General features: G+C 34.5%; 2 protein-coding genes across 2 annotated transcripts in view; both read right to left on the reverse strand.

Annotated features, from left to right (window-relative positions):
• Positions 1-670: 670 nt before the first annotated feature.
• Positions 671-9,615, reverse strand: LOC113503533 (inner centromere protein A-like). The gene is made up of 9 exons (XM_026885564.1): positions 9,608-9,615; positions 9,174-9,399; positions 7,655-7,739; positions 6,715-6,912; positions 6,081-6,192; positions 5,799-5,863; positions 3,943-5,397; positions 3,120-3,472; positions 671-835 (listed from the first exon to the last, which is right to left on the reverse strand). The coding sequence occupies exons 1-9, from the start codon at positions 9,613-9,615 to the stop codon at positions 671-673; spliced, it is 2,667 nt and encodes an 888-aa protein (XP_026741365.1).
• A 677-nt stretch (positions 9,616-10,292) lies between these two features.
• Positions 10,293-22,796, reverse strand: part of LOC113503453 (phorbol ester/diacylglycerol-binding protein unc-13-like) — a 108,771-nt gene continuing 96,267 nt past the window's right edge. The window contains exons 6-9 of the mRNA XM_026885433.1: positions 12,118-12,231; positions 11,135-11,250; positions 10,769-10,872; positions 10,293-10,590 (exon numbers count right to left, since the gene is read on the reverse strand). Coding sequence (XP_026741234.1) covers positions 10,446-10,590; positions 10,769-10,872; positions 11,135-11,250; positions 12,118-12,231 — 479 coding nt within the window. The 3' untranslated portion in view covers positions 10,293-10,445. The remainder of the gene's footprint in view (positions 10,591-10,768; positions 10,873-11,134; positions 11,251-12,117; positions 12,232-22,796) is intronic.

A 22,796-nucleotide genomic window follows, 5' to 3' on the forward strand; every position in this document is an offset into this window, starting at 1 on the left:
TTTCATTCATAATATACCTTAATATACCTCTTAAGGTCAAAATTACTGATTCCTGCTCAATTAAAAATATCGTTATTCAAATTCCAATGTGGTTATATAGAACTGCCAAAAATTAAAACTGACTCTATCAAAATATTTCCTTTAAAACTAAATTCAAAAACCATTTAGATTCTTATAAATTGGTACATGTTTACTATTGCAAAAACCATCCTAAAGTATTTAAACTGAAAACCAGGGATTAAAGCTTTGCTTATTCGCCAGCGTTTCTCTATAGCATCGTTAAGCCATCTGCAAGTATATATACATTCGTATCCTAATGAACAAAGTTCTTAACCATTATGGCCCGAGGATTATTAGAAACTACTTGACCGGATAACTTCGCTAAAATATTGTTTGTTGTTCTAATACTTGCCTGTTAATAGTACGTTTATTTTAACGCTTTAATTGCTGTGCTTCACTTATTAGCGAATTTTATAAGCAGTTATAAAATTTGTAATTTGGGAAGAAAAGAAAATTACGAGGGCAATCGATCGACCAACAAATACACGTACCTAAATTGCCAAAACAAATATCCACATGTATAAAAAAAAGAAAATAAAATCACAAATTATTCCATAACGTCCAAAGTTTCTCAAAACCATCCCTAAAAACTTCGAAAAATCCCGATAAATCATTCAGTGAACAGCAAAGCCCTCTCATTAAGGTTCAAGGTCATGTCCTGAGGTCGTTCGAGGACCGTATAACAACGCGCAGCCATTTTCCTACACTGTAATACGCTTACCATCACGACGGGACGCAGTGCTAACGGTTCAGTATATGCGTTTGTCTTGTAACCCTATTGGACACCATTTTGCACTATTTGAATAGTGTAATGCAGTGGTGGATTTTGTAAAGGATTAAGATTGTAGTGTTGTTTTGAAAACTTCATTTATCAGCCCCTATAGATAAGTGACATATCTACAATCATTAACGTCATTAGGAAACGTTCCAATGTATAAAAATCACAGGCCCATCACACAGGTCACTTGGCAAAAAAAAACATTCAAGACAAGTGTATAAAAAGGTCTAGTGAAAAGCGCACCTCTATTTGTTTTTAAGTTAGAATGCTCTAAAGTGCTTATCAGAACAATAGGCTTTCAATTCAATTTGTAATTAATGGTCAGCATTAAGTTGCTAAACGTAATATACTACGTAAATACCTAAGTTTTGTAAGTAGAAAGCAGTCTGCAATTCCTGCTTCAATAGCTTTACTTTGCATAGTAATGTCGGATTAGAGGTGACATTACTGCAACAGACTCTATAGTTGTACTAACATTATACAAAATTACAACGGACATCGTTACATGGAAACTGTACTTTTAGTTTAGTAGTATTAATACAAACGCATACGGAGAAATTTGCTTTTAAATATATGTATGTATTGAGAATTTTTCTTTCGTTTTGTTTCCAGTTCTGTCTTTACAAATAAAACTCTTAATACCATTACAAACATACATTATAAGTGCGATATTAAAAAAAACATACTTCATACATTCGTTGATCAAGTTCCACAAAATTCATCAATGGCGATATTAAATATCGTAGTAAAAACTTGTACTTCGAAAATCGTGTTTGTTTTGTAACCAATCTCATTTAAATAATTCAAAATACTTTCACAAAAATATACACATATCCACAACTCTACGCAATCTCATAAATATCCGAATATTAATTCTCACACTACATAAAGACAGCCTCAATTGGTGATACATATAATTAGTGGATCCATTAAATCGTCACTAGGGCCATAAAGCCACAGGGGACATCCTGACATCCCCCGCTGTGAGCGACGCCTACTGTAGTCTTGTTCGGCACTTATCTTAGTAACAGAAGCGGTATAGATTTTATGGAAGTTCTGTCGCTATAAAGCCATTTGGGATACACCATTGTATTATAAAAAAATCTGTATCCACCATATTATCTCAAGGCAATACATATAGAATTTGTACTTGTACGTACGTCTAATTTTATTTTCGGATCATTTGACAATTAAGTGTAGGTCTCTAGCTGCCGCGTATTTTGAGTTTTTTCTTTTACTTCTCATTAGTAAGTAGCCAATTTTGAGTAAATGCATGTTTTTCGTTTGGAATTCTGTTATTCGTATGTATTTCTATAATATTTGTCTCTTTTAAGTTAAGCAATGATGTGTCGATTAAAAATATTTTTTCTCTAGCAAGCGGAAGGTCACACTCCTACCCGATGTTAAGCAAAACACCGTTTATACAAGGGCAGAACCTAATAGGTTTGAATAGTACTATGTATAATTTAAGCGATTATCAATTAATAGTATTGCGTCTATTATTCAATGTCATTTAATGTTTAGGTCATTGAATACCTCGTTATCTGTAGCATTGCGTATCACGATTACTACGTATATTATGAATAAAGTTAAAATAGAGTTCACTTTAGTTGATTAAATATAGCTGTATAGTTAAGAATAAATCATTTCTGAAAAAAACGCTTTAATGTTAAGAAATATAAATATTTTCCTTATAAATAAATTTGAAACGTTACTTATATTATTTAGAATTTACATGAAGGTCGTTCTTATTATCTCTCTAGAATTAATTTAATCTTCTACGTGTGTTTAATTAAATACCTAACAACTTCCATATTAATTCTTTGAATGTATGTGTTAACTGCTAAATTATGTATTTGAACATTTAATTGGGACAATGTACGTAAACGAAAACCTAGTTTCACGAATGCCGATAACTGAATTGGCTTAGATAAGACTTACCTGGTCCTTTAAATTGAATGCTGCTATTAATTCTCCACGTACGTGTTATAAATGACACATTTCACAAAATATAAAATCAAATAAATTTCACTGTTTAGTTGACGACGAATGCAGTTATCCTACAGAATAACGTAAAACTTAAAACTTGAGATAAAACGAAAACGAATACAAAATGAAATAAAAATAAACAAAAAAAACAGATAAAAAAACAAAATTGAGTATTTAAAAATAAGGAAAAACAAAACAAAATAAAATATGAAAATAAAAACAATAATTAAATAAAAAAGATAATGAAATAAAAATTTCTGCATCCATCGTCATAATTAAAAAGAGTACTCACGTTCAACTGCATCACGATTTTGTTGTAGGCCCGATGCCATCGCTGCTTCGCGGTCAGCTTCGGCTGTTCCGGTTGGAAATCCAGCCTCTCTTCTTCAGCCCTTTCCTCTTCCTCACGGAACACACTGTCTTCTTCTTGATACTGTTCATCAGTCTCTTGGAACTGCTCCTGACCATCGAACTTCTCCCTCTCCTCCCTAAACGTATCGTCTTGGTCAGGGAACTCGTCATCTCTGTATTCTTCGACATTATCGTCATACTGCTCAGATTCGTTAAACCCATCAGGTTCTTCGGGCACCTCGTGGTATGTTGTTCGGTCATCGAACGTGACTTTGGTTTTATCCGTGAGTATTTCTGTGAATTTTTGGTCTATTTTAGAAAACTGTTGAATCGTCAGCATTAAAAATATAAATAAACTGAGCTGAAGTTGTAAGAAAACTAAGTTATCCCACCAAAAATATTTTCATGTAAAATGTTGCTAAGACGAGCCCATATGACTCGCACTGTCAAAAAGTTATCAGATCTCATGTAGAGCTTCTAGCACTACACGCCCTAACTCTACAAGGCCTAACTTCACAAACTCTACACCTTAGTCAAAATATGTGGCTTGGCCATATCGCTACATTTACACAGGCGTAAGGTGAAAAATTAATTCACTATTTATTACTTTTGTGTTTTAGAATAGTTCTTGTAGTGACGAATGGGCAAGAAACATATTTTGACTAAGGAGTTTGTGAAATTAGATTATATTGAATACATCTATAGATCACTTAAGTAAAACTGTCAAATAGCTCACTAGTTAATTTACATTTAAGCAAACTTACCGGCTTCTTGTGTTGTCGGTACAGTAAGTTTATCTTCATGATGAAAAGAACTTTGCGAGGTTCTACGATCAACAATCGACGGCGTCTGACTGTGGTAGCTGTCTACTGAAGGTTTCCTTATTTGATTAACAGTTCTTGTCGGTGACGCCTGCTTTTGCAAGCCTGGACTCGGCGGTTGTGACAAACGCCTTTCTTCAGGGGCTTCTTCAAGGATGGTATCATGCGCATAATCATCATCACGATACCTGTCCAAAGAGGTCCTATCGCGGTCTGTTGTTTGATCGAATTCAGTCTTATGATACTCGTCCTCGTAGGCACTTTCGTCGAAACTCGACTGGGCTAAGTCTTCGGGTGCATCTGGTAATGTCCGTATTCGACGCACCGAAGGCCTTTGTATAGATTCCTGTCTCCTGAGAGAAGGAACACGCGGTAATGAAACAGGAGCTGACGTTGTCACTGTTGTCACTGGGACTGAGGAAGATACTTCTGGGACGGATGTTGTCACTGACACGGTACTCGTGAATGGCGTGACAGGAGCTGCGGTAGAAATAAACTGGCTTGTTGGGGCAGTCGTGGCGGGTGTTGTATGAGGAGGCTGGGTTACTGCAGGCGCAGCCACTGCTGCTGCTGCTGCACCAAAGAAACTACCTAATTTCTTCGCACCACCCGCCATTAATGAACCTAAAGTAGCTGCACCAGTAAGAACAGTAGTCTGAAGTTGTTGCGCAGGTTGCTTTGCCTGTTGTTGCTGCTGCTGTTGTTGTTGTTGTTGCTGCTGCTGTTGCTGTTGCTGTTGCTGATATTGCAACTGATGTTGCTGTTGGAATGGCAACTGTTGCGGCTTTTGCAATTCGTTCTGCTGCAAATACTGCTGATCTTGTAAGTACTGTTGATCTTGTTGAAATTGTTGATCTTGCTGGTACTGTTGACTTTGAAGGTCTCTTTGGTATTGCTGATCTTGTTGAAAGTTTTGATCTAATTTAAATTGTTGGTCCTGTTGGTATTGCTGATCCTGTTGGTACTGTTGATCTAAATTAAACTGTTGATCCTGTTGGTATTGTTGATCTTGCTCATATTGTTGACTTTGTTGATATTGCTGTCCAAATTTCTGATCAACAATTGGCTCTGATTCTGTCGTATGATACTGCGATGAAAACTGTGAGTCATAGTCATAATCTTGCTGTTGAGTTTCTTGATAGTCATTTTGGTCTTGGTACTTTTGGTCTTGGTACTGTTGGTCTTTTTGATTATAGCTATATTGTTGGCTTTCGTACTGTGAATCGTATTGATAACTATGCGTTTGATACGTTTCTTGTTGACTCGTCACAGGTATTTGCGGTAAGTCATACGACATTGTCGTTGGCGCGGATTTATTTATTAACGAATCGATTTCACTAGTAATAGGGTATGTAAACTGTGACACTGTTTCTGTTTCAGTCCATGGTGTCTTTTGAGCTGGAAAATGAAATAACACTTTGTAAATATTAAACGAATGTTCACCACATAGCCAATGAATGATACGATCAGTCATGTTCAAAGTTAAAAGAATACTGATTTCAATGGCAAATCTGTGAACTGCGGAAGCTCTTATCGTTTATGTAATGTATCGTTTTTATTGTGAATCCTTGCTATTGTTGTACTGACATTGACACAATTTTAATATCGTAAAATGTGTCATTATCATTAGGTATGCAGTAAATATATACTCTGTTTACTTTGATATTTAATGGATTTTTTCGACAGTTAAAATCTAAGTAACTGGTAATATATGTCTCATTGCAATAATTTTATAGAGACTTATAATAGATCTTAAATATCGAGATATTAAATGTATAAGAAATGAAATTATTATTTACCAGCTGCAGGCGGAGTCGCGTGGGGCGTTTCATCGAAGAAAGGTTGCATCCCATCTTCATCATAACTGTTTGGAAAGAATTCAGATTACTGACGAGGTTTAACATTACTACACAAAATTGGTAATAGGTAATTATAATGTTAACAAACAAAAATAAAGAGAACATTTTGAGAGGTGATTCTCTTTAAAATTACATTTATTACTTTAATGAATTATACTTGTACAAACTTGGGAGTTTCTCATTCAAAGATGTGTTTAACGTTAATTGATTGTGAGTACTTACTTTGTATTATAATTAGTATCCTGATTATATTGATCAGTGGCAGTGACGTAGTCTTGTCGGCTGCTGTAGCTATCGTAACTATAACTCACGTCAGGAATAGTTTTCTCAGGTTCTGTTGAACGACGAAAATATAAATAAGTTTTATTCGTATTTAGAAATCTGCGTAATTATGAACAGGAGATATTTGGATATAATTTGATTAGGTACTTGTGGTAAAAAAGGTCAAATACAAATTTCCTAAAATCAATAAGGCTAGGTATTTTATTACTTATTTTTTTTAGATTAATATTAATTTGAAAAGCAAGCCTTACACTGAGTAAGCATTTTTGGCACATTTTTATAAATTTCGCCCTCTTCTGATAATTGGGTTAATTCCAATAATGTGGTAACTCAATACATTATATTACGTTAACATTAGCCGTTCAATGTTTCTTCCGGACATCCAGCACGTAGTGCGCCAGAATAGGTACCAGTCTGGTATGATTTATGGACGTTGGAATTAACACCAATCGAGGTATATGAAAGACCCAAAAACGTCTGAGTGTTGTATTTTCACCATCCTTACCCACAAACACCGTACCCATTGACTCAAGAACCCTAAACCAAAAACCAAGAGACCAGCAAACGATCTCACCAGATACGTAAGGCACGTGCGTAAGCGTGGAGGCGGAGGGTGCGCGTCTTGCGCGGGAGAAGCTGTATGTCGGGCCGGAGTTGACCGGCGTCGGCGGCTGCGGCAGGCGGCGGCCGCGGCTGCCACGCGTCGAGCCCGACTCGCTGCCCGGCGGCACGGGCAGCGACCGGCCTCGCTTCGGCGTGGACGACGGCGTGGCTGGAAATAAGCTACGTTCAGCGGCAAAATCTAAGCGGGTACATTTAAAGCTAACTTATTGTCCTCGAACCCGACTCTTTCGCAAGAAACTGGCCTCTGCTAGCCGCAAAAAAAACACTTATAGCTGAGATTTTTAAAAATATTATTAAATTTTCCCAATTAAAGTTCAATACCCACTTTTTGTATTCTTTATATCATGTATTTACCTCTTTGGCCACTTACACTATAAATGGAATATATTTTTTTGACTTGAGTTCAAAGACTATATCGTTTGTCTGGGAAACACCGAATATGTGTCTTACGAATACTGTAAGATATGTATAATTTTAGACCTTAGCTTAAAAGAGCTGAAATCATGAAAAATTTTGCTGTCCCATAAAGAGATCGATGTTCAGACCTTTGAATGAAAACTAGAAGATAGGTAAATGAAGGGGATGCTCGACTATTAAGTACATAGTATATAATTATAATTTTGGTACAAACTGTCAAATGCTCAAACCCGATAATAGTAGAAAGATTATATATTTTCTTTGGTTTATTATATTAGACATTTGTCAAGTTCATTCATAATGTAAAAGTAGGTAGTTTTCATAAATCTAATAACCCTATAACAGATCAACAAAATTATAATATATTTAAAAACAACACCGCTTATAAAAATAAGCATCCTTTATATATTACCTGAAATATTTTAAGCTCAACAAAAAGCTGAATACACTTTACAAGTATAATTATTGCATACCTGGAAGACTCGCGGCTGTCCGTCGCGGCCGCGGTCTGTACGGCGCCATCTCATTGTAGTCGGAGTACCGAGACGATGGCACCAACTGGAAACCACACAAAGATGGGATATAATAACACTACGGGGTTTCAAAAAATATACCTTTTGTTAAATTAATTTAATTTTTTTTTTATTTTTGCCTAAATTTGCAAGATAAATTGATTAAAAGATAAAGATAAAAGATAATTTATTTTGTGAAAACACGGGTATATGTTTACAAAAAAAAAACACAGGTAGTTTTGTTACATAAGGTGGTAAAATAAAATCAGACCCATACATGTTTTGCCAGCAATTGGCGTACAAAATTTTTACAAATATTTAAAGTGAAACGTCACAATATAGGTAGTAAAAGTGTTAGGCATCATTTAAATATTCATTAAGAGTATAAAAACTTTTCGCAACAAGATATTCTTTGAATTTTAATTTAAACTTATTTAAGGGTAGGGACTTAATCAATTTTGGCACTTTGTTATAAATGATAGGCGCTAGACAAAATACGCTTTTATGCATTAGCGCAGTGTTGCATGGCACAATGCATAGTCTGTCATTATCCCTACGACTACGACTGCTTACATCAGCAAGGCGACTAAATAATTTTGGGTTACTTTTTACAAAAGTAGCAACTTCATATATATACAAGGAAGGTAAAGTTAATATTTTAAATCTATTGAAAAACTGTTTGCAACTATCAGTATTTTGAAGACCAAACATTGCCCTAATGCATCCTTTTTGAGATTTGAAAACTGTTTCTCTGTTGGCCGAGTTTCCCCAGAATATTATTCCAAATCTCAGGATGGAGTGAACTATGCCATGGTATGCTGTAATTAGAGCACCAGTGTCTACAATAGCTGACAGTTTGTACAGAGCATATGCGGAAGAGCTAACTCTTTTTGTGAGTTCCTCTGTGTGTGACTTCCAGTTTAAGTTCCTATTAATGATAATGCCTAGAAATTTCGTTGTAGTAACTGTACTGAGTGATGTGCCTTGGTAGTTGATTTCAAAATTTGGAGTAGATATACGTTGACTAAAATACATTATTTTTGTTTCGTCTAAATTAATCTTGAGGTTATTATTATTCATCCATTCAAAACAGATTAAACTATTAAACTACTATTTAAAAAAAAAACAGGATTGTCGTCACACGATAAATTATTTGATCTGATTCTTCGCAATTGTATCGAATGTATTCGGTAAGCAACATGAGGGATACAAACAAGATATACATATTTTTTAAACCATCCACAACAACCCACTAGACAAGTCATCCTTTGCATAAATCCATAATTTGCAGACGTTTCCCCCAACTTATAAAACAAACAAAATTTTACAGGAGCAATGATGCCACAGACGTCAAATTCAAACGTCGTCAAAGCCCTCTTTTTGCGTAATTTCTTAACGTATTGTTTATTTTGGATTTTCATAGCAATAAACGGATTCTTTTCAAACACTATTGATGATGAATTTAAATTAAATCACTCACAGGTTTAGGCGGCACTTGCGGCAGTTGAACAACAGAAGACCGTCTCTTATTGACAGTGTTCTCAAACTCTAGCGCATTGAGACCGTACGAGTCATCATAGAAGTACTGCCCGCCGCTGTCCCACTGGCGCGAGTCGTCGCCGACGTACGACGTCTGGTACGGATGGCTAGACGTGTCGAAGAACTCCTCGTAACTGGTCTGATGCGATATATTATGCAAGTGGTCCCTGGAAACATAAATTATTAAGTTAGGAATGTTGAAAATTAGGGCTTGATTAAAGGTGATAGAGTGCAAATTAGTTGAACAGCTCGTGGATAAACTACAACTGCATAGGTTAATCAATCCGAGTTTGACCGACTTTCCTCCGTGGATGGGTGACCATCTATATCATAACGAGACCCTTATTTTTCAAAGTTGTGGGTAAAGGGTGGTACCTATACATCTAGTCGTTATGGAGTGGCAGAAGTTAGAAACTCTCACAACTTGTCATTCTAATTGGCCACAAATCAATCTAATCACTGACTCAGCAAATGGAGTAAGTCATAAAAATATAATCTAGTACTAGGTATAAGTAGGTAGTTACGTACCTAATGTGTGTGTGGGCAGGTGGATAGCTCTCAAACCCATAATCATACAGCGTGTTCTGACGCTCGAGACTTGGCCGACGCTGATCTTCTGTAAAGGAAACATAATATTTTAAATAATTAAGTGTTAAAGATAACAAGTCACATCGCATGAATATCTTTCGAAGGAAAGTGTCTGGACAAGGGACGCGTTATAGCTGCCAAATTTCATACTTTAAATTGAAATGAGCACCAGTAAACAGAGAAATCCAGTAGAAGTAAATTGAAAATTGTAAATTGTAAATTGAAATTGATTAAATTACAGTAGAACTTGTCGTAACGTCTGGGTGTAAATTTTGCAAAGTTGCTTCGTACAACAAACACCACCTCAATTATACAAACCACCTCAATTCTAAAATTTGTGTCCAATCTTTTGCCAAAAAACTTGACAGGCTGACTATTCCTAGTCAATCATTTTATAATTTTAATTTCATTTATAATTTTATTTTATTTTATTTTATTTATTTCTTAATGCCAAGTTACTTTTTATTTTTATTTTATTTTATTTCTTTAAAGTTTAGCGTTAGTTATGAAGCATTTATTGAATATAAGTTGTGATTGTGATGTAATTATTATGGGTGATACCTGAAATAAAGTTATTGCCTCGGCCCAGTAGTCAAACTTGAGGAATTACACTCGACACTTGCGTTCATAACCACTTGACCAACAAGGCAGTTATAAGGTTATAAAAACATTGGTTAGTCTTACCCCCTGATTGCCAGTCAGCCGCGGTCCGCCAGGATATCGCTGACTCCACACTCGCTTGCGCGTGCAATTGTGACCATGTTTCAATCCTGAAAGAAATTAAAACTAAATTAAGTTTTGATGCAAAATAGATTTAAAAAATCGCGTTTTTAAATGTCAAATTTTATCAAATAAGTTTTTATAATTGCATTGTCATCGGGTTTGAAGCGACTATGATAATTTCAGCCTGCTAGCTTATCGGGAAGCGTCTCAAAAAGTGGGTGTTACCTATTCGTCCGCGGCTGACTGTTGTAGTACAGGGGGTCGGTGTCCCCGTGTAGATGGTACTCGTCTCTCTCATACGAGTTCTCCCGAGATACCTCCAATGATCTCTGAAATTAAAAATACATATGTATTTTACCTTTGGTATAACACTGTACAATGTATATGTATTGTGTATGTCTCTGAACTTCGCCGTAACAAATGGATTGAATGTTTTTTTTTCACTCGTTGGTTAGCCAACCGGACACAACGAAGTTTGCCGAATCAGTAAGTATTATTACAGGTATTATTCTAAATGTCTACTACTTTTACTAGTGTTTTTTTTTTAATTTTGTGATATTTTACTAATTATTATAAAACGTGAAATGTTACCTGTGGTGTGTGCATCTGATGCGCAGCATTTCGGAACTGCGACGCGCTGCAGTTGGCATGCTGGCCCACTGGGTAGTTGAGGTCTGACGTGTAGTCCGAGTCCTCTGAGTAACCCGCTGAGAAAACAGAACAGCAAATATTTACTCTTTTGTACTACCTTTCGAAAGGCATGTTCATAATTGAGAGATGAAACGGCAAAATTATTTATGGGATCGCAAGACTTGTTTCGGACCCGACCAAAGTATTAAATCAATAAATAAGAGAAAAATTGATGATTCACGAGCAGAATGTAAAAGAAAGTTGACAATAACAAGACCATTATATTAAAATAACCTCCTACTCGATCATCTGATTCCAAATTTATTTGTTTACCTCCAAAATGGATGATATACAAGGTACTTAAAAGAACTTATATTGAATATCGTTCGCACATGAAAATATGTAATTAATAAGTCTATACTAATAAATAATTCGATTACATCACCTCCTAAAGTAACCGTATCTGCTATAGAAACAAGATAGCGCACAACACTACTGCCTTAGCTAACAATATAGGGACACTCAGAAGTTCACTCTTTGTGGCCGTTGGGCCTTCACCCACAGTGACTTCATAAAAATTCTAAATCAATTGTCTTTACATCCACATGGTTTTGCATCGTTTCTATAGCAACTAACAAAATCAACGCGCGATGGTAGCAACACAGAATGACGCTTAAAAAACACACAACAACTTTTTTGTAATGAGTTACCGTGCTTTAAAAAGACGGACTTTAAGGCTAACGACTCTAAGGCTTTAGAAAGACAGACTGCAATAATCCATAGTTTCAGTGCAGATTGAATTCAGTTGACACGAGTGCAATAGAACTGCAAACTAATCGTTCGGTCCGATTGCACGTCGACTGCTATTGAAATATGCAGGTTGCAGTTGCTATGCGGCCCGTCTGCCTAGAGTTTAAAATTTGGTTAATGAAATGTTTACTTACAGTGTGCAATATATTGCATCTGCCTTCGGGCCTGCTCGGCTCTCTCTGCGTCCAGAGTGCCGTTGAGCAGGTCCAACTTGCGCTGCAAGTCCGCGCCGCCCGTGCCTTCTGCGTCTGGAAATTTAAAGAAAAAAAACATGAAATTCGTCAACATCATAAATAAGAAATCTGTATTTTATTTGACAGGTTTATTTAAGTTTATAATACACACCTTGTCAGTCAAATCGAAACACGTCGTGTAAAATTAATTATTAAAACTTTTCATTAAACTGTTTTCAGAAACTTCATAGTATTTATTCACTTAATTGATACTCAGTACCAACATTCATTTCAAAAAACTGACACTCATTCCCAAACTAGGCAAATGACTGCATCTTAGAATGTGAGTTTATTTCGACGACATGTTTTCGTCAGTTTCAAGTTTAATTTCTATACCTAAACTTCACTATCATATTTATATCTCATAATATTATTGAACACTACTAAACAGCGCCATTAAGTTTATTAAAAAATCAAAACATTATTCACAATAAAAAATCACATATTCCTGACACAATCCAATCGAACAATATCATCACACTACCAATAATCACACCATTACATAAGCCTCATCAATATTCCCATAGCAAATAGTGATAGTTTCCTCTCAAGCCCAACATCCCCATTTTCCCACTAATAGACTCATCGACGACCCAATTTCTTTGATTAAATTTATTTCCCAAGTGACCCGAGTCTCCTCAGATGTCATTAGCAACCTGTATTAAGGAGTCGCTGCTATTAATTATTTTTTTATAGCGTGTTAATAGATTTGGATTGGTGGTTAAGGAAACCGACCTTGTCTTTGTAGACTGGCGCCTATTTTTAATTGAAGACGTTTGATCGATAAGCCGTCTCTTCGGTAGCTGATATGAAAGAGGTTTATGTTCGATTGATGTTTTATTTATGATTGTTGTTTGAATTTTTTACCTATTTGTAGACATGACATATGTTTTAGGAAATGTTTTCCTCACATTTTGTTCGGAACTGATAGAGTTGGTTTTTATACGAAAATAACTCAATGCATTGGTTTAATATCAAACTATCACAGACCGCCAGTCAATGTACTCGTAAATAAATAATGAAATTATCTCTACTACCACTAACACAAGTGAATGTTTGTGTTAGTGGTAGTAGAGATAATTTACAATTTTAAAAGCACCATACAAAACCAAACACATCCCTTCATTTACTATTCGCCTACAAATCATGTTTTCAAATCTAAATCTGTTTGATCGACATGACCAAGGGTCGTTGCTCCCAACCCGACAGACTTGGCTACAAATACTATTCAAGGCATAATTTACTCAAGCGATTTTCCCCCAGTCCTACAAACACTGGAAAGATGGAAAGATTACTGAGAATATATAATCAAATTTCCGTGCAAAACGTAACCAGCTTGGTTATTTCCCGGTAATATTTCCTAGGAATATCATAGTTAACTCGAAGATACGCGGAAATTCCTCATTTTATCACTTTTACGACTTGGCCGAAGAGACTCGCTTCAAGACACAAGCATAAATATAAACTTAAGGCATTATCCCACCTTAAGTTAAAGTTATCATAAGTTGGCCGTCGTTAATTTAAAATTACTTTAATACGAATATATTTTTATGGGGATAAGGTCGAAATTAGCATAAACCGGTTTAAAATTATGTATTGATGTGAAACCTTTATGAAGTGAACTCTATGAACTGTGGAAGTGATTTATTCGGCGGCGTAATTGTAGACTTCAGTATGTAATTGAGGCAGTCAATGGCTTCTAAGAAGTTCATTCAAGGAGGTTTTTCAAGTATTTAGATTGCTGAAGCTAAAATAGGTTAATAGGTATAATAGTTGAGTTGAGTTTTTTTTTGCTTTTAAATGTTTTGTTAATATTTATTATTGCAATACACGTATATTAATCTAAGTTAAGTGGCCTCCTTCGTTTGCCTGTTAAATGTTGTTTTGTTCATCAGCGAGCTTAATATAAGTAAGTAGATCTTCAAGCAACAACTATTATAAGACCTTATTAACAAAACAAAGTCTAGTCTATTCGTTTCTTCAAATTCTATTTGGAACCGTACAGAGTAGTGCAGTTGACAGCATAAAATTATAATTAGCCACCCATATTTCATTACTAACTAGCACCTCTGAATATTTAATGTGCCACGTCAAAGAGTGCCGCTTAAATAATATATAACGCTACATATGTTTAAAATAAGCTCATTTTCAGTCAATTACGACGTAATATGAATTTAAAAATACTTCCATGAAATGAGCATTGCCGTAATTAAACTGCAAAATCTTGTTTTTTGCTGCACGAATACCGTAGTATGTAGTTTACCAAGCTAAACTCTCTATGCGTGACATGACAAGCGTTTAAGTGATCCACGAATACTTGTAATGAGTGTGGGTGTCTTTGTACTTTGTGTCTTGTGTCCCGCGACACAAGAATTAAATTCAGTAATGAGGGAATCGTTTAAAAACACTGTTTTTATTCATTTTGCATAGTGTCAGTGTAGTAAGACACACTTTTAAAATATCATATTAACTGGTTTGTCATGACGCATAAAATCGTACATTATAATACACTTGATTTAAACTTCAAAGACGTTACTAGTAAATAAGTGTGTGTTGTACAAAAAAAGGGCAAAAAAATAGAGAAACACTATTTTCCTTAATGCACCTAACATCTGCATAACCTCTTCAAGTTAAGTCCCATATTCTAAATCATATTAAGGCATCATTCAAAAATCTTATACAAATCAACGACATTCTCTTCAAAAATAATAAAACATCGAAAATAATTCAAAGCCTCTTGAATTCAAAGTGAACAAAATAATCTAGTAAAAAGAGAGAAGAGAAAAGCAAACATTCTCAAGTGACAATGTTATCTAAAATGTCCGCTGAATGTTTTATTTGTCCGTAAACAGCTTGAAAGGGGCCAGTTATGGTATACACCAGAGATATAAGATAGAAGAGATACTTGGGGTAGGGTCTGACTGATCGAGACAGCGGGTAAAGCTTTTGGGTATTTTTATTAAAACTTTCTTTTCTTTCTTTTGTATTTCAATGGGTATTATAATATGATGAAATAATGTTGATTTCAGATTTTATCGTTCTCGTTACTCACTACCCAACGGGAACAAGAGATGTAGCGATTTTTTACTAGCCTGCACTGGAAAAAGGCTCAACTTCAACTTTCACTCATTTTTCTCATGTAAAAACTAAGATGTAGCGAATGCTAATATGAAATTAAGAACATTAAATAATTAATTCCAAACAATAATTTTCATTCTGTATTAGAAGCTGATATTGTATGAAGAATTAAAGATCATAATTTTCCACTAAATATCGTGTTATAAGCTTCACGCTAACATCGGCACCACACCTTAAACTATAACGTTAGCAAACAAAGTAGTATATGTTATCGCTTTTCTATAAATACTTGTATTTATTACTCATAAAATACAAAGATAAACATGTTCACAAATGTTTATATAAAATAAGAAAACATGCATTTGTTAGAACGGTGCAAGTTATCAAATATGAATTGTTTTAATTTTCACGTATATTGCAAAAGGATTTCGAATAAAATAATTTTTCGATAGTCTCTACCGCTTTCATATTAATGTCATGCACTATGAGCAAAATAGCATATCTTTTCATGGTCTTTAAAACAGTTTAGTAACATAAGTCCAAAATTTAATACAAACTAAACCCTAATTAATCAAATTGAAACGACCCAATTAAGTCCAGTTTCAGCATTAAAATGTTGCTTATTTATTTTGGTCATTAGCAAACAGTCGTATTCTTTCCTTATATTTCCTTGTTCAGTTATTCAAAGAGAACGCAATGCGTACTTTTTCTTACATTCCTCTGCATCTCCCTACAATCCATTTAAAGACCATTTTGTTTTCCATATTGTTAGTGTTTCTACATCATCCCCGTTTGGCTCTACTTTTTTGTTATAAAATATAGCTCTAGGTTTTACTAAGTGTAATATTACAGTGCACTAACATTTTAAAACTGCTTTAACGTCTAAAATAACATGATTTAGATACTAATATTACAAGATATACGAAGATTTACTATTTCTACTACGTTTGTCTTCTGACTCTACTTTTAATTTAATTAAAGATAAAGATAAATTTATTTTGCAGATTCCAACACTATCGCCATCCCTTATCCCTTTTTCTGCAAACCTCTAATCAATTGTTACATTTTATATTTATTAATTCTTCTATAAATACTGAAAATTTAATTCTATGAATACTGGAATGGCTAGGTCTATGAACTAAATAACTTGACTCAACATTCACGGCCATAAATAGTTAATGAATTCAAAGATCAGTAACCCAGCAGGTTATTCCCTACACAAACCCGTGATATGAACGCGTGATCTGTTTTTTTACCTAAACAAACATTAAACATGTTGAGTTTAGTTTAACAAACATCGGATCGCGTCGAACAAAGCCTCGTGACTTGTGTACACAGATACGTAAACGATTGGTCGCATGAAATAGGCCGTACCTACATACGTGATAGAGGAAATTTCAAATTCAAACCTTTTTCAGGAAAATCATAAGCAATAAAGTGCCGTTAAAGCAAAGCACTCATTTTCAGGTTTCCGTTTTAAAGATAAAAAAAAACAAAAACGTGCACTCAAAAAGTAATTACTAAAACCTTGTGCAATGACAGGCACTAAATTGTTGCTTAAATTACAATAGCGTTATTAATTACAAGGTGAAACCTAAACACCAATTAACCGTGCTTATAAATACTACTACAAAAATACTCCCGCTACGACGTACTTACGTAGTTCACGTAGCAACGTAGCACGCTACGACGTAGACACATTACAACAACAGAATTTGTTGTAGCACACTGGCTTAGTATTATTAGCAACGGCGGCGGGTCATCGCGACAGCTCAGAAGATGCCCCCGTTTCATCACACGAGCCGCCCAGTAATACTGATCTACAGAATCGGTAAGCTCGACCTTATTTCTTAAGGTATAGAGTCCTTTTTCTAAATTCATAGGTCAGGTTTATTTGAACGACTAGATGTGGTTGGAAGTTTTCTATTTTGAAATGCGTGGAACTACTGAACTTTTATTCTAGGTTTAGTTTTAATGAGTTAGTTAATGTGACTAGTTTTAACGATACGTGCTTAATTTTTCTGTGTTTCATTTACGTTGTGTTTTATAATCTTCAAAATAGATGGAATTAAATGAAATCAAAAATAATTCGATTTCAACAGAAAAGTCAGCTGTGAAATCATGAAGAAAATATCCCAGCATTAGAACAAAAAATAGATAATACAAAAGCTTAAAAGACAGCAAAAATATCTCCCATAACAACGGTACCAATCAAAATAAAATATGACTCTACCAAAAAAAATCCAACTGATTGCTTTCCAAATGATTACAGTGATGTATATTCGTTTCTTTTCTTCCTTTATTTAAACAAAGAGGTTGCCACCAAGTAAAAAATGAATGTAAAGCATAATACTTCACAGCGAACACTTACAACGGTTGTGTTGTAATCCCGCGCATTTTGAAACAGCTGCCAACCTCTTTATTGTTGAGCCAGGGACGAAAAAAAAGTATGTAGAGTGCAATTTGTATTCTGTAAACGAAGTCTAGTAACTCGCGCATGATTGCACTTGTGTATACTTTTTGCTGGCTTTTTTGACGTAATTGGAAGACAATTGTGTTTTTTTGGGAATTCGGAATTGGGTTCGATTGAGGCCACTTTGTTTTTATTAACTGCTCTGAAAGCTATTTTAGCTGGTTAGGTATGATACTGATTGAAGGAATTTTTTTAATTTAGTAAAGTTTAATTGCATAAATGTTACGTTATTACAAAGTAACACTAGTGCAATTAAAGCTACGATACGAAAGAAATATATATATATATTTTTTCAATTCATCTAATTCATCTAATATATAAAATTCCCGTGTCACGATGTTAGTTACCGTACTCCTCCGAAACGGTTCGAGCGATTTTTATGAAATTTTGTATACATATTGGGTAGATATGGGAATAGAACAACATCTATTTTTCATAGCCCTAAGTGATAAGGGTTGCTCTCACTAAAAAAAACTATTTTATTTTTTGGACGAAATTTTTTGTTTCTATTTTTCTATAATGTGGCATTATATTATATTTTTATAATTATACAATTGAATTACTATAAAATCATCATATTAATATTGATTGGTAATTAATAGAATAACGTACCATATAAAATATTGCTTGTTATGTTAGCAATACGATAAGTTGCGTTTATCTCAAAAGCTCAATTTAACTAAAATATCGAACTCAGAACATCATTCGCTAATCATTAATTAACGGATTTTGGAATGTTCAGGTCATTAAACATTTTAACTGTTACGGTTAAGCCTAATTAACTAGAATACCGGTTAATTACCTAAACCACAAAGCTAAACTACGGTGAAAATTTGTTTTAGATCGACGCACTTTATTCGCATTTAGTAGACAAAATTGATTTCCCGGTTATTTTTAACTTAAATGTGTTTTAGCAGACCCTGATTATATTTTATAACTATTTTTATGAATACTATAATAAGCATAATAAAACTTATACGCAATTCTTAACGAAATGAGATTTGGATGAAACAAGTTCACCGTCGCATATAAAATCATTATCATCCCATCAAAATGAGTGATTTTTCTTTACGTTACACTCGTTTTCTTATTTCGATTCGAATTAATTGATAAAATCTATGGCAAGGCCTATTAAAACACCGTATACTCGTAAACATATATTTGAATATGTGTTCACCTATGCATATTATTTCGCTCTCAAGAGTATAAAACTAGTATAAAATAAGCGCAAGAAATTATTAACTAGAAAGATACAGCAAACTGCGGTCCATTTATCAAGAGCTACTTATGTGATAACCCGACTTCGTACTTCCTTTGAAAAGTAAAAGAGGGACATTCACGATCAAGTCTCGTACGAAATGGCTTGACATCAAACCAAAGTTTTATACCAAAAAATGAAAATATTAATAATATATCATTTATTCCAGACTCATATTAATATTAATTTAATGATCTGTAAACCGCAATTCAATTTACATTCTAATCCTGCTAAGACATAACTTCACACATTGTGTCAGAAAATTACAAGCATTTACCACTCTGACTGTATGTTTCATCTAACAAAACACAACAAAATTACTATTTATTTATTTGGGACTCAAAACAGGTACATATTATGTATTACTATTGTTCATACAATTACTGAAATGATATAAATATATGATATAAGCAAAATCTAAATAAAATTAACATGACTTTTTATTGTGTAAATTTTTGACATCGCTCCATTACTTCACCAGTTCCAAATAGCGCTGTCGTGAATGCCTACAAGCTGACGTCAGAAAGCTACTCCGATATATCTGTTGAGCTTTCTAACTGGAGATTAACTGCGGTTCGCCGGTAAATTGATGTTGGGTATGCATGGGGTAAGTATAATTGAGTGACATAAAAGGTAAGAGGATATGAGCGATATTTTATTTTTAAGTATGCGTGGTAGGGGGAAATTTTGGGTAAGAAAGTGAACTCAGAAATTTTCCCCTACCTTGAGTACTTAAATACGCGTGAAATATAATCTCCGTCAGTAATTTAGTTACTACATTCTGACGACCAACTTCAGGTTTAATGATGCCAACAATTAGTGATTCAATCTTAGCATCAGCATCTACTGATAAGTATGTATGCTATGTATACAAAAAAACTAAAATACGATCAATTTTTTTAGAAAACTTTTTTGACGTACTACTTAATTAGCTTATAGTAAAATATCTAGGGCATTATTGCAAAAAAAAGGGACTCAAAGTAAGTATAAACGCAAAAACTAATAATGAATTGAAAATGTTCTTACTCTTACGTGAACCTAAGTGTAGGCGTCTTATTCATTCCTGATTAACAAATGCGTAATACGCATTTTTCTTTAAACCTATGAATCATAAATCACGCGGTCTGATGTAATTATATTTTTATTGCGTAGGTGTGCGCTATATAATGTTATGCGTCACGTTACTTGCATATTAAAGTCGGTCACTGCGTGTAAAAGGCTTTTTACAGCATTGTGCTGTAAATTTACTGCATCACTCCCTGTTGGGTTATAACTTTGATAGATCTAAGGAGTTGTTGAGGAATTATTTATATGAGTGATGACAAAATACTTGTAGCTATACTTTTATGCTCATACATTTGCTTTTTGTTGGGTGGTAAGTAATTGGTGATAGATGGTAAGTACTTGGTGTTGGATGGTAAGTACTTGGGGTTGGATGGTAAGTACTTGGGGTTGGATGGTAAGTACTTGGTGTTGGATGGTCAGGACTTGTGGTTAGATGGTAAGTACTTGGTGTTAGATGGTAAGTACTTGGTGTTGGATGGTAAGTACTTGGGGTTGGATGGTAAGTACTTGGGGTTGGATGGTAAGTACTTGGTGTTGGATGGTCAGGACTTGTGGTTAGATGGTAAGTACTTGGTGTTGGATGGTAAGTACATGGTGTTGGATGGTAAGTATTTGGTGCTGGATAGTAAGTACTTTTTGGTGGATGGTAATTACTGGCTTGTAACTTATATAAAACTCCGTGTTTTGATGGTTATCAGGTATAACGATAATAATGTAAATAGCTTTCATTATTTTTTAAAACTAACTTTGGGTAAACGTTTAATTGAATAATTGACACTCGATTGTATTCTAATTATAGTATTAAAAATAAATGTCTAACGATCATTTTAATTAGTTATCATTTCAATTTCCAGTTTCCCGTTTTGAATTTTTTTTTTTTGGGATTTAAAGCTTTTGTCGACTAAACCAAAAACGACTTACTGAAAACGATTTTGGTGATTGTTACTTGTAAAAATCGCATACCATATTTCCAATAGATTTTGATTTAATTTAGACTCACATATCACTTACAACGTATCACATATCCATCAACACATTCGCCCTCCATCACCTCGTTTAAATAATCAAATGCTCTCAAGTTAATGACGAGAGATTACAAGTCAACACATATAATATTAAAGGATGGACGGTCGGGCATAAATAATGAACAGATTATTTCAATAGCCCGTCGTATGTCATGATGTTATGAAATATGTAATTATGACCTTTATTTACTAAGGGAGTCTTTGCGTGACTGTATTGCCTGTGTTTAATCAAATAAATGAGGTTTCAAATAAATGTCAATACTGATTTTTTTTTTGCTTTTTTATTCAGGCTTTACCGTTCTTGTTATATTAGTGCAGCCAGTGTCAAATATGTTAAAGGTTATAATAAAAGGTCTGTGCCTTCTATGCCGTCTGTGTTTACTAATTATTAGCAAAGTTTACTATTTTTCCGTCTTTCTAATCGTAAAAAAGATGAAAGAGGGGGGGAGAAGGGGGTCCTTTGCCCAGTGCTCAGCAGCTGGATCTAAAACAGATGAAGTTTCAGCTAGATCTACTTACCGCGAAAACTCTATTTAACCCAAAATCTACTATGAAATAAAAGCATTGAAACTAATACATAAAGCTCGAGTGCAAGATACAGTGTGAAACCACAATCTGCTAAGATTATCCCTGCAATAGATCATAATATACGAAGAAGCTCATAGGTATGCTTAATCAAAGCAACTACATCACACGCAGCTTAGACCAAGAGATTAACCTATAATTGTTACATTGTGTGTGAGACGAGGGTATTAAGCACTTCAGTGTACATTGCTGCATGTACAGAACGTATATCCAAGAGGCTTAGATGGAAAGAGTCAATGTACGATTTGATATTAGTATGGTTCGAGAAATCTTGGTTTACGGTCGTTAACCTATGCGCAATATATCTTTGGTTGGTTTATAAAGATGATTTATTATTGGTTGAGGTTGGATGCGAAATGTTTAACAAAATGTTGCGTTATTTTAAAAGAGTTCTATGTATTCTGTATTCAAAAACGTACGTTGGGCAAAAGACACAATCGAATCATTCCACAATTATTTATACTGGGTCTCTTAGAACCAGCATACGCCAACATAATGCATTAAATACCATAAAAAAAATATTCAAGTGTACCAAGATTAAAAAGTAAAATATGCAAACATTTTATAGTATCAAAATTAAACAAACAAAAAATTCATGCTATGGTATATAGTACTAGTATCAACCTCATAGATAGAAAAAATAGTTTCCTCTTTCCAGTATTCAAGAATTACATTTTTCCGTGATACGGGGCCCTTAATTACTAATCGTGAAACATGACAGGCCGAATGAAACGATCCAAAAACAATATAATTTATCAGATCTCTGTTGACGAGGGAAGTGCGTGTTTTTGTGCAGGAGTTGGAATATTTAGTTTATCAAAATACTTGTTTCAATAAACGTTCAAAATTCCGTATCGGAACGTTTACACGAAGGTGGTATATAAATTATGCCCTAAATTAGTAAATCATCATCATCGGCCTAGCCTTTTCCCAACTATGTTGGGGTCGGCTACCAGTCCAATCGGTTTCAGCTGAGTACCAGTGTTTTACAAGGAGCGACTGCCTATCTGACCTCCTCAACCCAGTTACCTGGGCAACACGATACCCCTTGGTTAGACTGGCTGTGAGACTTTTTCAAGCTTCTGACTTCCTGTAA

The sequence above is a fragment of the Trichoplusia ni genome, chromosome 19 (genome assembly GCF_003590095.1).
Source record: "Trichoplusia ni isolate ovarian cell line Hi5 chromosome 19, tn1, whole genome shotgun sequence".
Taxonomy (NCBI): Eukaryota; Metazoa; Arthropoda; class Insecta; order Lepidoptera; family Noctuidae; genus Trichoplusia; species Trichoplusia ni.

What these genes read in the sequence shown, in the direction of transcription:
- LOC113503533 (XM_026885564.1), bottom strand. An exon ending in GACAGCCGCGAGTCTTCCAG is followed by an intron (nt 6,913 to 7,654) that starts GTATGCAATAAT and finishes GCTTATTTCCAG; the next exon opens with CCACGCCGTCGTCCACGCCG. An exon ending in CGCGACTCCGCCTGCAGCTG is followed by an intron (nt 5,398 to 5,798) that starts GTAAATAATAAT and finishes TTCATTTTCCAG; the next exon opens with CTCAAAAGACACCATGGACT.